The 23,500-nt window shown below is 35.0% G+C and overlaps 1 protein-coding gene and 1 long non-coding RNA gene across 3 annotated transcripts in view; one reads left to right on the top strand and one right to left on the bottom strand.

Annotated features, from left to right (window-relative positions):
• LOC112552188 (proton channel OtopLc) overlaps nucleotides 1-23,500 on the top strand; it is a 39,923-nt gene that overhangs the window by 13,096 nt on the left and 3,327 nt on the right. Inside the window, exons 1-8 of one of the 2 annotated variants that reach the window (XM_089083614.1) lie at nucleotides 1,529-5,194; nucleotides 17,626-17,857; nucleotides 19,092-19,206; nucleotides 20,434-20,659; nucleotides 20,848-21,005; nucleotides 21,311-21,527; nucleotides 22,141-22,303; nucleotides 22,499-23,365. In XM_089083614.1, coding sequence (XP_088939740.1) covers nucleotides 4,180-5,194; nucleotides 17,626-17,857; nucleotides 19,092-19,206; nucleotides 20,434-20,659; nucleotides 20,848-21,005; nucleotides 21,311-21,527; nucleotides 22,141-22,303; nucleotides 22,499-23,333 — 2,961 coding nt within the window. In that variant the 5' untranslated portion in view covers nucleotides 1,529-4,179 and the 3' untranslated portion in view covers nucleotides 23,334-23,365. Of the gene's footprint in view, nucleotides 1-1,528; nucleotides 5,195-17,625; nucleotides 17,858-19,091; nucleotides 19,207-20,433; nucleotides 20,660-20,847; nucleotides 21,006-21,310; nucleotides 21,528-22,140; nucleotides 22,304-22,498; nucleotides 23,366-23,500 lie in introns of those variants that run through there. The other variant, XM_089083615.1, reaches the window with a different exon arrangement.
• On the bottom strand, nucleotides 6,510-10,056 carry LOC148934905 (uncharacterized). The gene is made up of 2 exons (XR_016140992.1): nucleotides 8,041-10,056; nucleotides 6,510-7,136 (listed from the first exon to the last, which is right to left on the bottom strand). It is a non-coding gene; the product is annotated as an uncharacterized LOC148934905 (long non-coding RNA).

The raw sequence follows: 23,500 nt of genomic DNA, 5'->3' as shown, positions 1-23,500 counted from the left end.
TAACGAAATTCGGAAGTCCCTGGCAGTCCGCACCGGTGAGAAAGAGAGAGAGAGAGAGAGAGAGAGAGAGAGAGAGAGAGAGAGAGAGAGAGAGAGAGAGAGAAAAGTAAAATAACCGGGAGCTTTCAAGGGCCTTCAGTGAGATTCGAAAATCTCTGGCAGTCCGCAACGGAGAGACAGAGAGAGAGAGAGAGAGAGAGAAAGAAAAAGAAAGGTAAAGTAACCGAAAGCTTTCAAGAGCCTTCAACGAGATTCGGAGATTCCAAATAGTCTGCACCGGTGTAAGAAAGGAAGAGAAAGATAGGTAAGAGAAGAGGAAAGAGGATAAAGAAAAGAGAGATGTCGCTTTAAGGTGGAATGAGAATTCAAAAATTGTAATGAGATTATTTTATAATCAATAAAAGACTTACTAATAGTCGATTAAGATCGAGATTAGTGAAGAATGAACCTGGATATTCTTCTGGAAGGTTGACTTGCTCACTGTCTTTAATTTATTAGTTGAATAATGAATGCTGGATAGATAATATCGATTAAGTTGTGGCGATCAAATAAATTTAGAAATGAATGGCTTAACGTACTGAATGAAAAAAGTGGAAATGAATAGCTGTGGAAATGGCTTCTATACTGAATGAAAAAATGGAAATGAATAGCTGTGCGCCCCAGAAGAGCCTCGTTTTTATAGGCTGATCAGGGACTGATTCTTGTAGAGAAGAGATGTTGGTTCTGGGAATCTGGAGTAACTAGGCGGGGTAAGGCAGGATTCCGAGCTAGACAGGATGTTTATATTAGATATCGTGTCTCACTCATGTCCGTTGTATCCAATTTATTATCTTTATAATTATACTTGGTGATCTTAATTTTATAAAAAGAAGAGAAGGCCACGGCGGGGCCCGACCACAAACCAGTCATAAAAATCCGCAATTATTTTTGCGAAAAATATCACCTCAGCCAGGAATCGAACCTGGATCTCCTCCTGTTTACCGCGCAGGCATCTTATCCTTTCGACCACAGAGGCATGTGATGATATTTATCCCAGGAACGTGTTTAGAATAACACGTCAATAATTCAATAATACACACACACACACACACACACACACACACACACACACACACACACACACACACACACACATATATATTACAATATACATATATACATGTATATTCTCGAATCCCTACGACCAGTACTCCAGAGAGATGATGGTTCTATTTTCTCGATGGATGCAGGTCGGACCGCAGCGGGGACACTAACACCATTCTTATCCCTGAGAAACGTCTTTATTTCAAGCTTAAAAAGCTCGAGAGGACAATTACACCAGATAGTAAACTATCTCGCAGAGATGTCTCAGATTTTATAAAACTAAACTCGGAATCCAGTACGAGTAGTAGGACACCTAACTCCTTCAACAGGCACTAAATTTGCATATAGCAAAGCCTCCAATTTATTATCTTTATACTTGGTGATCTTAGTTTTATAAAAAGAGGATAAGAAGGGAAGACATGTGTCACGACGGGATCCGACCACGAACCAGTCGTAAAAATCCGCAATTATTTTTGCAAAAAATTCTTAATATACAGATGCAACTTGCAACAGATCCAACTTGAGGATTTATAATATTTAATAATATTCTTTTCTTATTAAATAAAAACTCGTTCTAATATTCTTGAATAGTTGGAACGATTACAATTTTTTTCTCTTGTTTCTTCTTATCTTATTAATAAAAGATCGAAACCATTATTCTTATATAAGAAAAAATATTATTAATAACGCTTTTGGGGAAAGAAAAGAATCGTGGAATCCACTGGACGTAACACAGTTAGTTATTCAACAAGTAACGAGTCGTTACTTTTTAGTTACTTCTCTGTTTACTTCTTGTAATATTTTGTGCATTGCTATTTTAAATATAAAAATCTTATATTTCTAATATATTTCTAAGGACTGATTGCAACGGCATTAAGCGAGACTTAAAACTTTAAATTCATTATAGCAGTCGAATTTGGTTCTTATTTTATATCTAACCAATCACATTAAGACTAAGTTCGAAAACGTCATCCCAGTGCTCCTATGCATCACTTTATTTTTGTTTCGGTGAAAAATAAAGATAAAATAATACATGAGATACTTAAATGTTTTCAAACATAGTATAAGTTCTCATATTAAAAGTATGAGAAGCAGGCTGTCAGTGCTATTGGCTGTATTCAACTCAAATAGGTTTGCAACTGTGTAAGATTCTTGAATGTGATTAGTTTATACATAGTTTAGATGTGAAACTAAGGGAGAAACTAACAAAAATCCATCATATAAGATTTTTACAATAATTGCAAAACTGTTTTCTCTGTTGAACGTAGCCATTGTATCATTTTATAATTAAATATAGAACAAGAATAAGAATGACACAAATAGCCCTAAATGACAAATAAATTTGAAATATATAAAGTAACGGCGAAAGTAACTATTAAATTAATTATTAGTTACTAAACAAAATGTAACTAAATTAAGTTACAGTTATAAACAGAAAAAAGGAACGAAATTAAGTTGTATTTATTGAAAAAAAGTAACTCTAACTGTAACTTACAAGTAACGAGTTACTTCCCAACCTTGATTAAATATTACAGGAGTGCGTTACGCACAAGCTATTTATTTTTTCTGCTATTATAAATTATATATTTTTCAATTAAATATGAATTTTATATTTAGTTAAAAAATATATAATGTTAAAAAAATAAATAACACGCGCGTAATACATATATATAATGTCTAATAATATGATAAAAATTGCGTGTATGAATTACTCAATTAATAATTAATCTTATCTGATCTAGAAATATTAGCAAACATGAAAAAATAATAATCAACATATCTGCAATTTAAACATGCATTCTGAATATAAAGGAAATGTATTCATCATAAAGATAAATGCATTACACCTCGATTATATCGTTGCAAAATGAGGATTTTGTAAAAGATTGCTGCTATGTTTGCAATATACAAACTTCATTCTGTGATTGCATAGCTATTCTTCAAATCTAAAGAACAAGATTGTTCTTTAAATTTTTATAAAATTAATACATTTTTCTCAATTGCAAAATTGATAAAAATTTTGAAAAAAATATTTGTCACGATTTTTATTAAGATATCAGATACAAAATGCAAATAAAGTATATAAATTTATGAATATTATATTATTATTATTATATTTTTTTTTCGATACTTTTTGCGTATGCAGAAATCGTATTGAACGAGAATGTTAAAAAGTCGTGATGCGTCGCGAGGAATGTGAAATTTTCTATTTCATGAACCTGGTCACGAATGAGAACTACATCCATCCCATCGACCTCTGGCCACCACTGCGACAGAAACGTGGTTATCCTTCGTTAAAACCAAAGTGGCAGAGTAGAGATCATTTGCCTTTTGCGTGCGAGCCGGTGCACTCAGTGTTGTTAGATTAAACAGCAAGGATTCGAAACATTAATAAAAAAAATAAAAAAACAAAAAATAACGACAAGCTAAAGAAAGTGATCTAATAACTAATTCTAATAACTAAAAAATTGTTCATTTATATTGGTGCATATTTAAGTGATTTCATCGAGACATGATCGATTAATTAATATCATATCCAATCAAGAGTATAAATCAAAAGTGAACAAGGATCTTCAAAGTCTTTTTCAATCAGAAGGAAGATACTTCTCAAGTGTATCAAAAGAAATTAGAATAATTTTCAAAAGCCAAGATGAGGAAAATGATTTTTATAACTAAAGATGTTATCTGACTTTATATTATTGTATAATTATGTATTATATGTGTTGTAAATTTAATGTGTGCGTACTAACAAAAGATACAGCAAGTTAATTAAATTTTAATGAATATTTTCTCGAATCTTTCATAAATCAATAAATTAATGAACATTAATGAATTAATGAACAATTATCTTCGTGTATATTTTTCCAAGACTAATTAAATTCCTTCCAAAACTAAATTCCTTTAAAACGTGCTCACTTCAACGTTTGTTGAGTATTAATAATTCACCGAGCGAATTGTTTTCTTTACACGACATAAATCATCGATTATCAATCTCACATCACTTTTAATACGGTACTCCGATCTCGAATCGTCGGTCACGATCGATGAGTGCGTGACATCCGGTGCGGACCCGTTGGACACGAAGAATTCGTCAGGATGGTAGCCGAGCTAGCCGACATTTCCACGGCGACAGTCGACGGAAAATCATCGTATGTTGGTGGCACCTCGAAATACCGCAAACGACCCAAATGGATCCAAACGGCGACACGTGAACCGATTTATAGCATTTTAGACAGCAACGAGAGTGTCGCAACGAGGAATCTTTCTCCGAGCGCCAAGATCGTAGTGATCAGTGCGGTAAAGAATGAACCAAGTCGAAAGTCCAAATTAGAAAACAAGCAGCGAGAATCATCGCACATTTGGTTGTCTTCTCAGAATAAAACTTCGCCGACCCCCGAAGTCAAGGAGGAGGACACTCTTTATAGCGTGGTAAGAAAACCGAAAAAAGTGCGCTTACCGGAAACGCCTTCCGAAACGAGCGAGGAAGCGATTCGATCTGTCGATAAAATCTGGAACATCAATCCCAATGAAAAACTGAAACAGCAACTGGATCCCAAGGACGTGTTTAAAGGAGTCGAGGTAAGAAAGTGGCTTTGCGACACACCCAGACGATCTCTTCCGGATCTGCCGAAGATGTATTTCGATCATTCCGAATATGAAAATCCCTGGCCCGATCAGGAGAACTCGGTGGCATTGCCCCGAGGAGTGGTGGGTCTTGTAGGGCCTTACAGGGTATATAGAAACCCCAATGAAAGACGGGAATATATGCTACGAGAGGAGGAACTTGTCGAAGAAATAGTGGATTCCGCCAATGAAGAAATACAGGAGGAAGAGGATAAGAGCGAGCATCGTTCGAGGGCGAAATGGAAGATCAAGGAAGATGATGAGGAGACTTTAGTGCCGGATATTCGAAATTTGCCAGATTTCATGGAAACGAAAATGGATATTAACAAGAAGGAGACTAATGATTGGAAGGATGAATGTGAATCGATGACCAAAGGAGATAAATCGGATTGCGTCGAAGGAATCTTACCCGGTAAAGAGGAACGCGCTGTGGATGTACCGGATACGATATCTGCAATCTCGATGACGTCAATAAAAGAGAAACGGGGTGAGAAACAAAATATCTTTTAAAACAAAATATTTGAAATATTTTCAAACTTTCATAATTTTATGAGTAATTAAGTTGTTTACTGCTACAGGAATTAATAACGGTTCAAATTAAAAACTAAATATGAGAAAATAATTATACAATTATATAATAATTATATTGTTTAATTATATAAATTGTATTAATCTGGATTATTTTATGAATAATATTATTATTTCCTATTGCTATACAATTACGAATATTCTATGTCAAGTATTTTGAAAATTTTGAAGATAGATTTTTTTAAATAAATATTATAAAAGTATGTATTACGTTTATGATTAATACAATCAAAATTAAAATTATTAGGAAATCTTATTAAAATTAATTAAAACAGTGAAAAATAAATGCCAAATCAGAACTAGCACTGTTAATGATGTACAATATAAACTATTTTTGGCATATATTTTTTGCTGGCCTGAAAAAGATATATAAGAATAGAGATATATAAGATATATAAGATATAAAAATATATAAGATATATAAGAAAAAAGTATTGCACACCATTAACACTGACTGTTATTTAACCTTTGTCTCTCACTTATTTAAATCTCAAGAACTTTTATTTGTATTTATTTAAAATTAATTATTTTAAGCTATTTTTAAGCCGAAGCTTGATGATAAATTTCTGCAAACTGACACAGTTTCTCTCGTATACATTAACAATTTTTCTTGCCGCGGTTTATCTATTTATAAATTATAATCAGGTGCGCGTTTAATAGAATGCAAGATTACAAAATGGCACTGGCTAGACGACAACGGCATATAATTCGGCAAAGTATGTCGTCCACATTTGGTATGCCAGGCGACATGTGTCTTACGGTATTGTCCGACAAAATGGACTCGAATAGCGGTAGATGGTATGCACTGGGTATGCATACGCATCGGTGTCTCGATTTGTGCGAAGTATAGTTCATGAGCCAATGATAAGGTCAACATTCGACTACAGTTGCATTTCTATGCACCTGCTTGTCTATTACAATTCCGTCTATATTACTCGAGCAACGGTGAATTGTCTTGCTCGATTCTAAAATTAGATTCTACGGGATGACTCGAGCATTCAGCAGGCCAAGAGAGGATGAACAGGATAGCACTTTGTTTCCATAACATGAAATTATTATTAAGTTTCGATAATTTTTACAGGGAAAATTTTAATTAAATTTTTAATATTAAATAATTAAATTCTCTACGAACACATTCTAGGACTTTTTGTTACTTACTTGAACTATTAGATATACAAATTTATGTAAGATATGAGAGAAATATGAAAAAAATATTAAATATTGACAATATTTTATTTGACTATTGACTATTTATAACATTTATATTCACACGATTGTCTATTTATTACATTTATTTTTAAATCACTACATTTAGACAAACTTTCAAAACACCGTTCGTTTTTTTTTCTTTTGCAAGAATTCAGTTCTTAATCTCCAGTTATGTTGAAAAGTTAATAGCAATATTAACGGCGTTTGACGTTTCCCATGTATTTTATTGTTCGAGAATTAAATCGAATATCACACGCGCAGCTTTCTAGTCAAGTACAATTCGTTCTTGCTTTCTTTCGAGAGACCTCTCATTATATCTTCGTCCGATATGATGCACTCTTTGGCACGGCCATCATAGTATAACCGCGCATTATAGTATAACAGCGTATATGAATTGCGAGCGGCCGCTCGCGACTTTCACCATTTTTACACACCTTTTACCGTCTGCTACGCCAATCGGTATTTTACGGCTGGTGTCATCGGGCTTTTAATATCGCGACTCTTACTCTTGTTCGCGCGACGTTCGTTTCCTGGTTGACTGGCCGGGCGGTTTTCCTCATCCGCGAGCGTCGCATTAAATCTCTTGGAGCGATGTTTTGCATTCGAGCGGATGCAGATTTGCATCGAGGAAACTGGAAAGCATGCATAGTAAGCGGAGAGATGTGAGTTATTCCATCGGAATTAAACGGGAATACGGAATACGTGATATAACCGTTCCCGGCCGGCCATTGTCTTTTCTCGCGGCGCGGATCTCTGTAATTCTTTAACAACGCCAGAAGCATAAAAATCGAGCGAAACGGAGAAAAGATCTCTATTATTCTTATACATAACTTTTGAGGCCATTCTACCGCGCCGTGAATCGTTTTCTCCTCCGTCGTAAAGAGAAAAAGTTTACTTTGAAGAGATACGATTGGCGCGAGCGAGTGGAGGGATGGGGTAATTTTCAACAATCTGCAATATTCTTACATAACGATTAAAAAAGATTGAATTCATAAAAAATAGTTCCGATTTCCGATGTTCCGATGTAAATCTGATACATTTGCAATAGTACAAAAACATAAAAATGTAAACAATATCAAATAATAGAATAAGTATTTCATTTAGATATTCGTTCGATGCACATTTAAAAATTTTTAAATCTTTAATAAAAAATTGAGCATTTTACCGATTATTAGCTAAATTGAAATATGAAATTTAATACATTCTTGAATTATTTTTAGCGTATAGAACATATTAATAACGAAAATATATGATTACGCAATTTTTGCGAGCTAAACGATTCAAACGTTAGGGGCAGCTAGTTGGGTGTCTACCGAGTATTCGAGTTGCTCATTCATTAATTAGTAATACATTCAAGATCATAATATGCTACAGTCCTTTCACTAGCGGCAAGTCGATGAAATGTGATAAGAGAACTCGCAAATAAGAAATCTCGTTACGAAGAACAAGTTGACTAATTATCTCGAGATTAAATGTATTTGTGGAAGAATCCGATGAAATACCGCGAGCACTTCCTCTCTGGCCGTTGTAACTTACTTTCGTGTTCTACTCTACGAGCAACACCGTGCCCCAACCTCCATTAATCGTCGTGCAACATCGATCTGTCAGACATATGACGCCACCGTTACTAAAAGCCTTCTGACAGCCCTCAGTCACTGTTACACATAACTGATTCTCTGCAGTTAGATGATGCAGCTGCATCGCCGAATACCGCCGCCGGCCTGTACAGTTAACCACTTTTCTCGCAGCACGCGGTGGCGAGAGATGCATGAAGATGCATGAGGCAAGACACAATTGCATCGGTGCGAAAATACACACGTGCGCGCGCGCGCGCGCGCGCGAGAATGCATCTTACAACGTGCGCGGTCTTCTCTCGCGGATAACCATACCCGGCTTCGACTTTTCGACGCAGATGTTCCCTCGTCGAACGATTCACTGACAATCTACCTGAATCATTATGAAAGTGCTGCCGCGAATAACGACGATTTTAGACAGCGATAGATGCCGCGATAGCCGCCCGAACGAATTGTGAAAGAGACAAAAGCGGTACCGGATTACAGTAAAGAGGGACAAATACAAGACTTAAATTACAAGACAGATAGAAGTGTTTCACGCTAAACTTTTTACTTTAATCTCACTTTTATATTTATTAATTTTTATTATTATTTTACTACTATTTTTATGTTTATATTTATTTTTATATTTTTATAATATTTATATTTAAGTGATGTAATCTCATTTTTGTATTAGTTTTATAATATTTACGTTTAAATGTAACTCTATGTTGCCTTTGTACGATGTATTTAAATCGAGATGATTCTAAGTATTAATGTACAATCATATTTTTCCATGATATTTAACAATTTGTACATTATTATTTTTCATTTAATCATGTCGTTTAGTAATTTAAGATCATATCTTCAGCTATCTTGTAAGCGATCCCGTTATAACATGACCAAGCTGTCGCGCGTGCTTGTTTTTATAAGTTGTCTCTCATCGACGCCTTTTACACAGCTCGCACAAAACAGCCAGAGTCCACCAACTTTCCACCATAACTAAAATAAGAAAAAGAATCAAAATACCCATGACGCTGGTCATCGCTGTACCTGCTTCGCTTCTTTTTTATGACGATTATTTTATTGCGATAATAAAATAATCCTCACCGATGGTCACGCGTTTTATGTAGCGATCGTCATTAAAGCGGAGTATTGCATACGAGAACCGTTTCCTCATTGACGATGACACGTAATCGCATAATTTCTTACGGTTTTTGTTTTCGTATTTTCATATAAATTAATTGTTATCTCTTTTCATCTGTTAATGTTAATTAATGACGGATGCATCGTTACCGTTGCACATCTGTCGCTCCTAAATACATCTCTGCTCAATGATACAACATTCTAAAAAATTGCTTACAAATTGGATAATAATAATTATTCGTAAATTTTTCAAAAAGATTATGCAGATATTAATTTTTTTTTTCTAATTAAATTTTTAATTTTTTTTCTAATTAAATTTTTTTATTGAGAAAGAATTTTTATTTTTTTTATATCAACAAATTGTTTTAAAAGAATGAAGAAGACAATTTTGCTTCCTCTTAGATTATTTTTTAGCTTTTTCTTCAGTTGTTTCTTTTCGGATTGATCGTTATGATGATTATTTGATTGATTAATCAAAACAAAATATTTTGAACATTCCGGATAAATAAATTAAATAGCATGTAGGCATTTTCAATTTACATGAAAAATGAGAGTTTGCATCCGATTCTAAACTTGCAAATGTCGAATTTTGTATTCTCAACGGAAGACAAATAGCATCATTAATTTATTTGCCGACCATCTGTTTGTGTGTCTAGAATATACGTTCATGCGTATATCGGGATGATAACCTATCGATCGTCAGAAACGATATATATCACTATATATCGTTTCAACATAGATCTTTTCGTAATAAACAAATGTTCTCTAATCAATCTTCTTGTATCTTTTCCGACCAATCTGCAATTATATTGATTGAATAATTAGTCATTATTATTGATTAAATAATTACTTATTATTGTTGCGTGTTGATATATATAAAATCATTATATCATTATATCATTATATCAATATATATTTATGTATATAATCATTATATCAACACGCAACAATAATGAGTAATTATTTAATTAATGAAACGATATATATATATATATATATCGTTTCATGATCTAAGTTCGAAAATCGAGTTTGCATAATAAGAAAACACAAATGTTCGTTAAATTTTTATGCGTAGAGCACAATAAATAACTTACGCATTTCTAACGTTGTGTGACATTGATTATACCGGCAATTAAACCAAGCACTTGACTATTAGATATAACTAATTCTATTAATTCTACTAAAAGACATAAGATAGGATATTTTACAACTTTTTTTCTATTTACTTTCCTAGAAAGTTATTTTACATCTTATTCTGCGTAATACAAAAACGAAATAAAAAAAAAAGAAAATTAATAATCCTTATAATAATTATAAAGAAGTAAAAAGTCGCAATGTCATTTATAAATTCTGTGTATTAAGTTTGCATGCTTAAAATATACAAATAGCGAGAAAGCAAGTATCATTCATCACCATTCAAAATAGTTTAATGAGTGATTTTATTGAAACTTTCATCAAATTTCCGACTTTCCGTTCGCTTTCACGTTTCCGAATATTCGTTCTCTCCTGTCATAATTATGAAGTTATATAGAATTTTAACATTTGAATTGTCTTTTTTTTCGCGTTATTGAGTACTTTATCGATGTGGCCTCCTTTTGCATTAACATAATGTTTTAATATTATCCGTCAATAACATAAAAAAGTAAAATAATTTTTAAAAATTGGAATTTTTTTCTCCTTCAATGTTGAAATGTAAATATCAAAGTAAAAAATCTTAGAGTAAATGGAAATTAGAATATTTAAAATGTTAGAAATTAATATGAGTCTTTAATTCATATTGCGCTGAATTTTAGAAAACAGATAATAAAATAAATGGTTTTTATGAAGGATTAGGCCTCAACATAAAACAGAATGATTAAAAATTCTTAGATAACAATAAAACAAGAAATACAAAAAGGAATACAAAAAAGGATACTATTTACGAATTGTTATTAAAAACACGTTAATTAAAATTATATGGGTATGACTGCGAGTAAAAAAGTGCGTAAAAAAAACATGCGTTTGTCGCATGTTGCGCACGTGCGGATGTAGGACGGACGACGAAAGTGGGACGACAGAAAAGAATTTATGAAGATTTTGATGAAAAAAACTGACTCTTTTCTCTTGTCTTTTGTGTGCATATATTTCTTTTAGCGGTGTTTATTTTTACACATTTGCAAGGAACATGGGCAAGGATGTTCCTTTATAAGATTGTATTTACCGCAATATTTTTACATTTAGACTACAGAGTTGATTAATATCCTCTAGATACCATCAACGTGAAAGTATTAAAAGATTGCAATATAAAAATAAAGTTAATTAAAGATAATTTTTAAAAGTCAAATTTTAAAGAATATCTTCTAAAACATTTGAAACTTTTAATAGTAAAATATCATTTAACTTCCTCTGCGTATTTAAAGATCCGTATCCTCATCATTTCAGTATCTTTCTTCTTATCAAGCAAAAGAAATCATTGACGGTATCACGAATCGCATCATCATTATTAAATTAATCCGAAAGCGATCGATTATCCGAGCACGTAATCGATCCTCGTATCACGTAAGATAAGTGCAAATGTCAACATCTTTCTTCTTTATTCGTGATTGTCAGCCGGACAGATAATGACTTGACATTAGATGCGGGAATCGCCTGTTAAACGCCGAAGGAGCTGACGGACGTTATGTATCGCTAATGGACCGATATACTATCGCGGGTCGATCATTATCATCGTCGGGCATCGATAATTTGCAGATGGCAGGTGACAGTCGGTGCTGCTTCTTCTTCTTCTTTGCCTCGTAGCTGGCTATAATAAGCTAGTTTATTACGCGGCTGTAATCGCGGCGGCGGCCTGTCCATTAGGCGGATCAGCATGGCAAGCTTCGCGACAAATTAATGTCGCGCATCGAGGGCGCATCGTCTCTAACATCCAGACGATCGTCATCCAGATAATGTTATTCAGATAATGCCCGTGCGCAAAACGGACATTTAACCCCCTCGTCTTAGAACGGGTCGTTTCGCGCGCCAGGTCGTCGATTAGCCTCTTGCTCTTTCCCAGCGATGTTATCGGCGTGCGCTAACGAGAGAGCCGTAATTTACATATTTTACGTGGAAAACGAGAAGTTCGAGAGAATTTATTGAATTTCCGGCGTTAAGTTGCGACGATACAGACACACGGTCGATTATGATATCTCACGCGTGATTAATAACTTATAATTGAGTATTAACGTGCTGATCTTTCTCGTAAGTACTTAGATTTCGATTATGTATTTTATTGATTGCGTCTTTAATTTATATTCCGTCATCTGATTTAAAAAATACTGCATTATAGACATGACGAGTATTAACTAAATTTCTATTGAGATACATCGCTAGATACGCTAGATAGATTAAGATATGTATTTTAAATAAAACTACTATACTATTTCATTTTCTAAAAACATTTAATTAAAAAAAATTGTAAAACATACAATAATAATCCATTTTTATTTTTTAACAAATTTTCTTAACAAATTATTATTTACCGACATTTTTTTGAAAATATTATCTTTTAGCTCTATCCATCTAAATGTAAATCTTATTAGAAGAAACGTGGGTCAAGAAAATATAATGGTCACAAACAAGTTTCAACCACATACATACACGTGCAACTTTCCAGAGAGTTGCTAATATATTCTAATATATTCGACATGAAACTAGTACAAACACAATGGCTTCCGCCAGGTTCTTGCTCTCTCGTCGGTCTTCGTCTCGTCGCAACGCCTCGTCTAAAATATCCGCGTCAAATCGCCTTCGTCGAACGCATCGAAGCGCGAGGGTCATAAGTGAGTCATAGAATAGCGGAATTCTTCTTGTTCGATTTGGAAGGCGACACGTAGCGATGGCCTCCCAAGGCGCTCGCTCGGTCTTGGCCTCCTCCTCCTAGACGGCAAGACACGAGCAACGAAACGCTCGAAAGCAAGGCTTACGTGCTATCGGCTATAATGCATATTGACGGATGCTGGGAAATGAGGCTACGAGAAAATCGCATCATCACCGTCATCATCGCCGGCCACCACCACCTGCCGTCGCCATCGTTCGATATCCCCGAAGGAGTCGATGCTCCTTCGAGAGCGCAGCCGAGTTATCCGCGCCACTTGGTGCCGCGTTATCGCTACGTGCACTTCTCGCCATTCGTCATTCGGTCCTGCAACGTCCTCGCGAGAGTTAAGTGATGGACAGCGACGCCGCTGACGACCCGTCACGACGATAGCTTCCTGATAACGAACGTACAGGTAAATCTCCGTGGCGCCGAGTGGCGCCTTCGGATCGGCACCGCCTAAGATTAATTCGTTATCAGAATAAAATTGTTTCTCCAATAATTGAAGATCTTTATTTATTTCTTTTACAAGGATTAAATTATAAAATTTAATATTTTCTTTTACTAGCGATTATTTTAATTAGATAGCTGATACACTTTGTCCAAAGCGGTGGTCCGCTTCCTTATTTTCTCCTTGTTCTCCGATTCCTAAATTTCAAACTGTACAAGTTTAAAACGAGATTGCATTTATGATTTGCGATATAGATATAGAACAATTATGTTTTCCTAAGTAACTAATTTAGAAATATTTTTTTATGATAAATCAGAATTCTTTCAGAATTATTATAAATACTACTTTTCTATTCGTATTTCGAATGATAGAATGCCGTGAATGTACCGTAACACTGCAGAAAGCGCGACTAACTGTTCTTCTTGATCATTCAAGTTAAACTGCGATTAACTTTAAATCTGTTTACAAAAACAATGCACTTATAACATTGCTGTAACTGACTTTATAATTTTGTAACATGCACGAATAATATTTGAATCTTTTTTTTGGATCACTTAAACTGTAGACGCAAATTCTAAATTTGTATTTAAAATGCGATTCGTTAGCTTCACTAACATTGTTAGAATGGATAAATGATCCTTTCTCGAACGCCATATGACCTTATCGATTTGGCAAATCTCAAGGAAGTTGGAAAAATCGTGAACTTTACGGGATTCGATTGACGATGACCGTTGTTATTGATGAATCGATAAGAAAGAAAATGTTTCTGCAATAGACTCGTAATCTGCTGCAGGTGCGAACAGTACCGCAGGCACATGGCAAATAGTAGTTTGCGCTACGTAATGATACTAATTTCACCGATTCTATAAAATTAGACTTGCGCTACATTAACACATATATCTTTTCTGCTGGACTGATTGCGTGGATTTTTTTTTTTATTCGAGTTTATACGTACAGATTTACGCAGTTTAACATTGTAATTCACAACGAATCGATTTGATACGCCAATTGTAGATGATTTTTATATATTCTATGTTGATTTCTTCAAATTTCTCTGTCTCTGTTCCAAATGCGTTCTATATACAAAGTTTTCAAAAAGTTCAAAAGTGAAACTTAATCGCTCGGAAGATGGGATTGGGAAACTAAAGTGAAACTTAATCGCTCGGAAGATGGGATTTGGGAACTAAAAACAAGAAAAAAGTTGATAAACATAGATAGAGAAAATGCGTTATTTTCTAGTTATCGCCATTTTTATGTTGAAATTTAAAATTGCTTTATTTTAGAATTTTTTTATCAAAATGAAATAAGAGTCTTTATAAGTTTTATAATATAATTAAAGTCAAATAAGAATGGCGGCTGCTTTGGCACTACTCAGAATGCACAATTATGAAGTTCTGATCTTCGCTAAGGGTATTCTAAGTGATTGTACCTTTATGTGATACATATATATGTGTAATAATAAAATAATAAAAATAGATTTTATTCAATATAGATTTAATAATTTATTAATACATTTGATATAATGCATAAAATATTGAAAAATACTCTTTTACAAGCATCATCAACCAAATAGAACTTTTATAAGGAACCCGTCGTGACTTTATACAATACTCAAGCCCAAGGTACTCATGGTGCTTTCTGTTCGGAGACCTCTCGCCTCTTCAATAAAGATTAAAGATTTTTAGTTATTCAAAATAGATTTAATAATTCATAAATATCCTCTATAATGCATAAAATATTGCAAAATACTCTTTTACAAGCATCATCATCGTTAATCGGACAGAACTTTTATAAGGAACCTGTCGTGAGACTTTATACAATACTCAAGCCCAAGGTGCCTCCTGTCCGGAGAACTTTCACCTCTTCAATCTCTTTAGGCGTCCTTTGTAGTGGTCCGCGACGATGCATCATCATCGTCGCGTCATTCTTGAATCAAGCACATGTCTCCGTGCCCGGATGCACGATGATCTTGAAGCTCGTTAATCGCGACGACGAGAGACGACGTTTTACCACCTGTCGTGCGTGTTGACTCTTGACTCGTGACTTTCGGTACCGCGCGCAATTTGTATTACGCACCATCGGAGAAATTCTGCCTGCAGAAGAGGTGCAACGCTTGAGAGGAGAACAGAAGGGGGGAGGAAGGGAGGAAGAGTTGATATTTTTTCAACATGCGATTGTAGTGCGTTGCAGGAGTATGCGCGCTCCATCGGGCTTGCATTCGCTGAAATAACGGAACGAGAGGCTTATTAGCTCGATCTCGAGTACAACCGCCACTTATGCGCTCCATAATTGTTATGTCCTGTTCGTTACGGATCACTATGCCGATGTCGATCGCCGTGCAAATAGGCCGTCAAAAGGACTTAGCCTCGATACTCGATTGCCTTCTTAAACGATTCATTATATCTCATATGGAAGCGGAGCTCTTTTAGATTGTAGAGAAAATGTCATAATTCTCTGAGCTTCATTAAACATCTTCGAAATGATGGGAGATAGCAGAAAAAGAGGCTAATGGTTAATCGAGAGAGCTCAATTTATGGCTATTTCGAAATATTATTTTTTTTATTATGCATCTGAAATATTAATAAGCAGCTGCAACTATTTTGCTGTTTATAATGATGAGCAATAAATATAATTATTGTTCATCAATAGCGTTAAACGAATATTAAAAAAAATTATAAAAATTATGTAAAAATCTGGAATTAGTAGTTCAAATATTGTTTCAATTGCAGAATATTATTAAAATTATTAACAAGTAAAACAAATAAATAATGTTATAATAATAAAATAAAATTATTATTAAATAATGTTTATTTTATTAAAAGCTACGTATACTTTTTGATTTATTTGAAAATTTAAGTGTCTCGTTTGATGAAAGCATAAATTCTAATATAAACAAAAGTCTCAACAAACAAGTCACTACAAAATTAGATAAAAAAATAATAGTGGCATGATAATCATTTTGTCTTTCCAAGAACAAAGCAACTGTCCGACCATTAAATAAATTGCGTCGCGATCGATTTCATGTTTCGCAATTGCGTTAGCGCCGCGCGAGCGAGATAGTTGAACGAAACCGCGCGCGATAGAGAATTTACTGATTTCGCCGTCATTAATTACACGGCATTACACTCGCAGTAATTGCCAGCTATTTAACGCGCCAGAGAGCCGAACTTTTACTAGGAGATACCTCGTACGTTCTGACGGAAACAACTATCATTGTGTAGCACCGCAGCTACGCGTCACGTTCGTGAATGCACAAAGAGTTATTAAAGCTGCAGCATCAGCAGTGCAATTAAGCAAACTCACGCGCCAGCCTCTTAATTATTTCCAAGCGTTTCCCTCTGCACGCGTGTCACACCTTATCCATTGCAACGAACAATGGTATCGTTACAAAAAAAATCACGTCCCGCGTGAAAATAAAAGTAAACGGATAATTATCCGTTTGACAAGTCAATCTCCTCGCATTTTCCATAAATCAATCATATGGCAATTAAATATACGTCTTTTTGTTACGATGATCTGTTATTCTGTTCACGATGACTAACAAATTCAAATTTAAAAATTAGAAGATCTTATCTTTATGGCTTATATGTATTTATACGATACAACAGAAAACAGAATAAAAAAATAAAATATAATGAAAACTGTCGTGAAAAATTAATAAACATTTTCCATTCAATAAGCTCATAATGTGCAATAAACAAAAAAAGAACATATTTTGGACTTTCGGCACTGTATAGTAACATTAATAAGAGATTAATAAGTATTTTAATATATCATTATGTAGATGTTAAGTCTCTACATAAAATGCAACTCTCTCGTTCTATGTTCGAGACCAAGATATAAATTGGGATAATCGGACAGATGCCGAACGTGACGATGCTAGTTCATTTATGACCGTCAGCAAGGGAGATCTACGCAAATCCGTGACTATTTAGCGCCGCGGGCGCTATCGCCGCAGAAATAGATGTATAAATTCTTTCAGCGAAAGTTACATACATTTCTCTCAGCGACCCGGCAGGCCAAAGAAAGAAAGTAGCAAGAAGAAGCGAGGTTCCACTTTTCCGGCTGCTGCGTATGACGAGCCGAATGTTGTACGAATGCGCGTTTCTCATGCTTTTCTCATCTTTCTTTCGTAGCGAGCAATGAACAGCATGATAAGGACAGCCTGAACGAGACCGGAAGTACAACAGGTGGCACCGTGGAAGGCGCGCCGGGTGGTGGCCCCAGTAGGGGTGACAGGACTAAGGACAAAGAGGACCAAGCGTCCGCGCAGGCATCCACCTCTGCGCCACCGGCGAGATCCTTGGTCTCCAGGATTCTGGCGAGGACACGGTCGCCTGAGGATCTACTAGATCATTCAGAACCTTAGTAAGATTTCGAGCTATCACTTTCAACTGCTATATCACTCATAAAGTGTATATTTTATATTGGAAAATATAATTTTATTTCTTTTTTACTTTTATTTTAATTTTAAAAAATTCGAAATTTTATTTCAGGATATATTATATATATTTTTATTTATGACAAAAAATTGTAGAAAAATATTATAGATTATTCTAAATCGCATTTAAAAGTAATACAAAAATTTTGCGGTTGTTTAGAATTTGGATCAAAATTTATTTAAAAAAAAAATTGAAATGTGCTTTAATAGAAATATAATTAAGGCTCCTGAATAGTCGCCGCGGCCATATTGAAATCGTGACGTCAAGCGAGAAATGACACATAAAAGTTTGCTACTTTTCTTGCAAATAAAGAGATGTTGCAATAAAATAACACTTGAGATGGCTTTAAGACACTTGTAAAAACGGAACGCTACAACCTTTTTCCTTCCCGATAATGAATAAATAAAAGTCATAAAAGGCACATGAAATGAAGCCCATTCCGGCAGAAAACGCACGATTTGACAGCTGTTGAAAGAGATGAAAAGTATGCTTTCACATATAAAACCGAAAGATAACTTTTGTAGTGTTCCATTTTTATGACTTTGATAAACACGAAATACGTTTTCACGATTAAGCACAAAATAATGTAATAAAGCGTAGCGTAAAATTTCGTGGCACGTACGTCACTTATATAAAGATGAACAAGGACAAGGATGAGAATGATGAATAAAGATGAATGAGTTTCTATTTTTCATCGCGACGGTACGTCGCTATTGTCAATGCGGAGTTTTTAGCTGAGTATTCAGGAGCCAATAATGATAAAAATCTTAAATCTTTTATACATATAATTACTTTAAGTATTTAAGATAATTTTTGTATCGTAAATTAAAGTAAATTATATTCTCATTAGAGCACACTTTTACTTATTTATTTAAATAATTTTCTTAATTTCTAAACCGCCGCTAAATGTTTTCATATCATTTTTAAATAATGTGATTTAAAATAGTCTGTAAGATTTTTATAATTTTTTTATTATAAATATAATAATAGTGTGATACATCTCTTAAGCAGAATGTGATAAAAACTAAATTAATAGATAATAAAACTAATAGATAAAATATTAACTTTATACATGCTTGTTTTAGCACGTACATTCACTCTCTTAAATCTTAAAAATTAATTATCAAATTTAATCTCCTTTTTTTATTTTGCGTATGCAGCTCGCAATTATGGGTGGTTCTCTCAAACGTGTACGGCGAGCTGATCGTCGTGCTAACGTTGGCAGTATGTTTGGCCGAGGTCATGGACACGCCTGTGCCTCTGCTCAGTTTGCAGGTGAGTAATCGAACTCGTTCGACCGGAATCCATAAATAAACGGCCTTATCGCAAATATCGCATTTGCCAAGAAAGTGAATTCATTCTTGGATAACATGCAACGCGTCAAAGTCTCGAAAGTAATGTTCTAGATCGGACTTAAAATTATCGTACCGTTACTTTACACAATCTAGGGAAAGTGCGAGTATCGATCACAAATTTGAAACTCGGATGATTACGGAATATCCTCTGAAAATGTGGGAATCTTATTCTATTGCGATGAAAAGTTAATTATTAATTTTTTATTTTATTTTAGAACATCATAATATTCGCAATGATTTTGAATAGCATTACGTTGAATAGAATTTTTCAGTTATCGTAAAAATCACGATGCAATTATTTGATTAATTTGTGATATCGTTTAAACCAACTGATATAATCTGCACCTAATTCAATAAAATTAGTAACTTGCTATAAACTTGCTAACTTATACTTAATTTGTAATTTATTTACTTTTATGAATGAAGATTCTTCTAATAATCTTCTCTTTTCTGCAGCTCGATAATAAATTTGATTTATGATATTTTATCATACAATTGTGTACATATTTGAATCAATGCGCGAATGTAATTAGAACAAATTGTACTTTTGGAATTTTCATAAATTTCTGTAGATAATAAAAATTCTTTCACATCGGACTCGATCTGATAAAATTGAAGACTCGATTCTCATTCATTTGCGAGAAATACTTTAAACTGTAAAAGATTAAAAAATAAAAATAAACTTCTATTTGCGTAATTTTGGAGAACAATCTTAAATCATATTCTTGCTTTAATTTTGAAAGACATTTTTAATGGAAAAAAAGTAGAAGCAATTATGCGTTAAGAATATCACCGGTACCAGAATTAGACGAGAGATCATCAGGATTAAAACTGCATAGCGATCCGATATTATAATCGGAACTATATGTCAGCAATTTGTAACGGTCATCCATAAGCGCGGTAAACGACTTTGTACGCGTTTTATGATTAGAAGCTTCTATTCACAGAATTACAGATTAGGAAGCCACGTAGATGAAACGGTACGTCGTCGACAAGCTTGAAGATAACCGGTTTGCTGCGCTTATCAGTGCAATGACCTTTCCTGCGCGTGTGGTCTCCGTTCAGAGACGCTTTAAATCCTATTTCTTGTATATGGCTTTTTTAGCAAGCATGTACCATCACAGAGTTACATAATCGCACCTTTCAGGGCATATTCCTCATGTACCTTTACGTGGGCAGCATTGCCGTCATTATCGGCATTTACATATGGGTGCTGGTTGATAGCTGCGGCAGCTTAAGCCGAGGTGGAAACGGACTCGGAGACGCGGAACTCGGTGGTGCGTCGCTTACCAGATTCGGATCATTAAAACGGGCGCACATCTCCAGGGCTAGAACCGCGCCAACCAGTTTTTACATACGAGTCGGCGCGCTTTGTAAGAGATAGCGTTAATCCGTTTATATTGATGTTTTATTTAAAAATTATTTGGCACTTAATTTCGTTTGATGAAAATTCGGTATTTCTTAAAAATGTAAATTTATTTGGAATCCTTATGAATTTCGAGCTGAATTTTGCTCGTTTAGAGAATCCTGTTTAGAAATAGACTTGATTAATCGTTTTCAGTATTCGGCCTTGCGACGTTGGTCTTCAACGGTCTGGAGATGGCGATGCATTCGATGATGCAGGGTGCTGAGTGCTTGACCGACGTCGTCTTTGTGCATCCGGTGCTGCACGGCTTATTCACCTTCTTGCAGATGCACTTTCTCTTCGTAAACTCGCAGGCAAGCGTCAGTCTTACGTTAATTACATTATACTGAACGCCGAGCATTGTACGTGGTTGGACAATGCGTGAACGTGTTTCTTCGTCGCGCTCTGATGCGTCGATGGCTTACGTATCGCTAATGTGTTCATATACCGCAGGTCTGTGTTAGAATAGAGGATTCAAACTTACATAAATATTATACAAAATTGAAACGAAATTTTCGAAATTAATTTGAAGCCCCAAATCGATTAAATCCCTAGCATCCAAAAGAGAATGAACTTGACTTTACTTATCTTTATTTCATTGTTGTCTTTATTGTCGTAGGTGCTTGTCGAGCGTTTTGGCCTTGCAGCCAGATTCGGCTTTACACATCTCGCAGCTACTAATGTTGCAGTCTGGGCTCGTCTGGTAATTTGGGATACCGCACAGGAATGGACTTATTTTGTACACTTGGCGCAACACGAACAGCAAACATCCGTATCTCCTTTGAGTCTTCGAGGATTTCCCGGATCTTTGACGAGACAATCGCGAGATCTTATAGGTATATATATATATATATATATATATATATATATATATATATATATATATATATATTTTAACAAAATTGAGATTTGCAATATACAATGACGTATCTTTTTGAAAAACAACTATGTATTTTCTCTATACCTATTGATTCATCTCATTATTCTGTGCAAAAGTGTGTAAAGTATTAAGGTATAGTTGCCAAAAAATGAATTGTTTACGAAATTTTATATTTTATATCTAATTACATCAAATTCAAGCCTTATAAGTACTTGCTGAAAAATACTTTATTATACTGTTTTGAAAAACTCTCAAGATAAGCTACAAGAATATGTAATAAAAAATGGGGGTTCCCGCTTAAAAAAACAAAGTTAATTTCTATAACCTTGGCAATTCCACTCAAAATCAAACTGATAAAATCAGTAAATAGACTTTTCGAAATCCTACAACTTATCCTGTAATATTTGTTTCTAAAATGCATCCCTGACGAGTTATTTGACCGTTTCCATATTTTTGAAGGATTTGTGTGCGTGCGTGTGTGTGTGTGTGTATGTGTGTGTGTGTACGAAAAAAAAATATTTTATATTAATAAGTTTTCCAAAATTAATTATACGAATTGTTTATTTCAGACGATTCAACGACAAAAGGAAGCACTTTCAAGCCCTATCAACCAGTCTCGAACGAGCAAATCTCACAAGTAATCGCGTTACAAGAATGCTTAAACACTAATACCTTAGGACAATTATGGACCTCGAGCATGCCTTTTTTGTATCCCTTTATTGTGCAATTTAGGTATGTATTATATATTAAATAAATTTTAATTTCATATTCATCCTAGTTTAATTTTAATTAAATTAAATTAAAATTAAATTAGGATGAAAATTTTGTATTAATTAAACATTAATACTAAATTGTTTTTAGTTTTTTTTTTATAGAAGTTTTATTTTCTTAGCGTAACTTTTATAAATTTCTCCGGATATCTTTCAGTCTGATCGCCGCAGCAGTGACTTTCGTGATGGGTCAAAACGTCGGCCGGAGTCGTTTGATTAAACAAAAATTTCATGGCAGCAAGGATTTGAGTAGCCATACTCGGGTAGGCTGCGATGGTTCCAGCAAAGGTCTCTTCCTGGGTATTCTCTGTATGGTTGCCGGCATCGTGGTGATTCTCATCTTTCTCGTCGTACGAGAGGACGAAAACTTTCCCTCTGCCACTTTGTCGTGGCTCACATGTGGTACTCTAATTGGTATACTGACGCTGAGCAGTTTAATGACAGCCAGTGGTCTCGTGCAGGTACGTCAGATTTCGGTAGTCACGCGAGCGCCAGCCGCCCTGGACAGTCTACTGTCGAACGTGTCGCTCTTCGGGGTGCAACTCTACTCCGTCTTCACCATCGTGGTCTGCGCTTGTTCACTGGCTATGTCGGATCACGGCGAGACCGAGGACACTCAGGCCAGACACATTATGCTTTTGTCAACATCAATCCTGCAGCTGATACAATGCTTCGCGCAGAGCACGCTGATCGCCGAAACCTCGCGACGTTCGTGCATAACGCGTTTCCAAATGCTGACAAAGCCCGGCCGCCAAGTGATCACTTTTCTGCTCTTCAGTAACGCCGTGCTTTGGGCCTTCGATACCGTAATCACACAGAACTGGCTGTCGCAGGAGTTGCAGCTTCGGTTCTTCGGCGTGCTCGCTTGGGGCGTGCTGTCTCGAATCGGGCTGCCCCTCCTGATTTTCTACAGGTTTCACAGTTGCGTGCTACTGCTGGAAGCGTGGAACAAGTGCTACAGAACACCGCGAGGGGAACATCCTCTCAACTGACAACGCGGACCCTCACGCCGACTCTCGTGCAGGTTCGTGAGAATAATATCGGTATCTTCGATCGATATCGATTAACACTCGAGAATTGATCCTTGATGTTTCTTCTTCAATTTTAATTGTTTATAATTTTCTTCAATTTGTGTGCTTTGTTATGGTGTTTCTTTACA

This window comes from Pogonomyrmex barbatus, unplaced genomic scaffold (assembly GCF_055798465.1).
Source record: "Pogonomyrmex barbatus isolate J1 unplaced genomic scaffold, ASM5579846v1 scaffold7, whole genome shotgun sequence".
NCBI classification, from domain to species: Eukaryota; Metazoa; Arthropoda; class Insecta; order Hymenoptera; family Formicidae; genus Pogonomyrmex; species Pogonomyrmex barbatus.
Note: the sequence above shows the minus strand (reverse complement) of the source record. Positions and strands in the feature narration are given on the sequence as shown.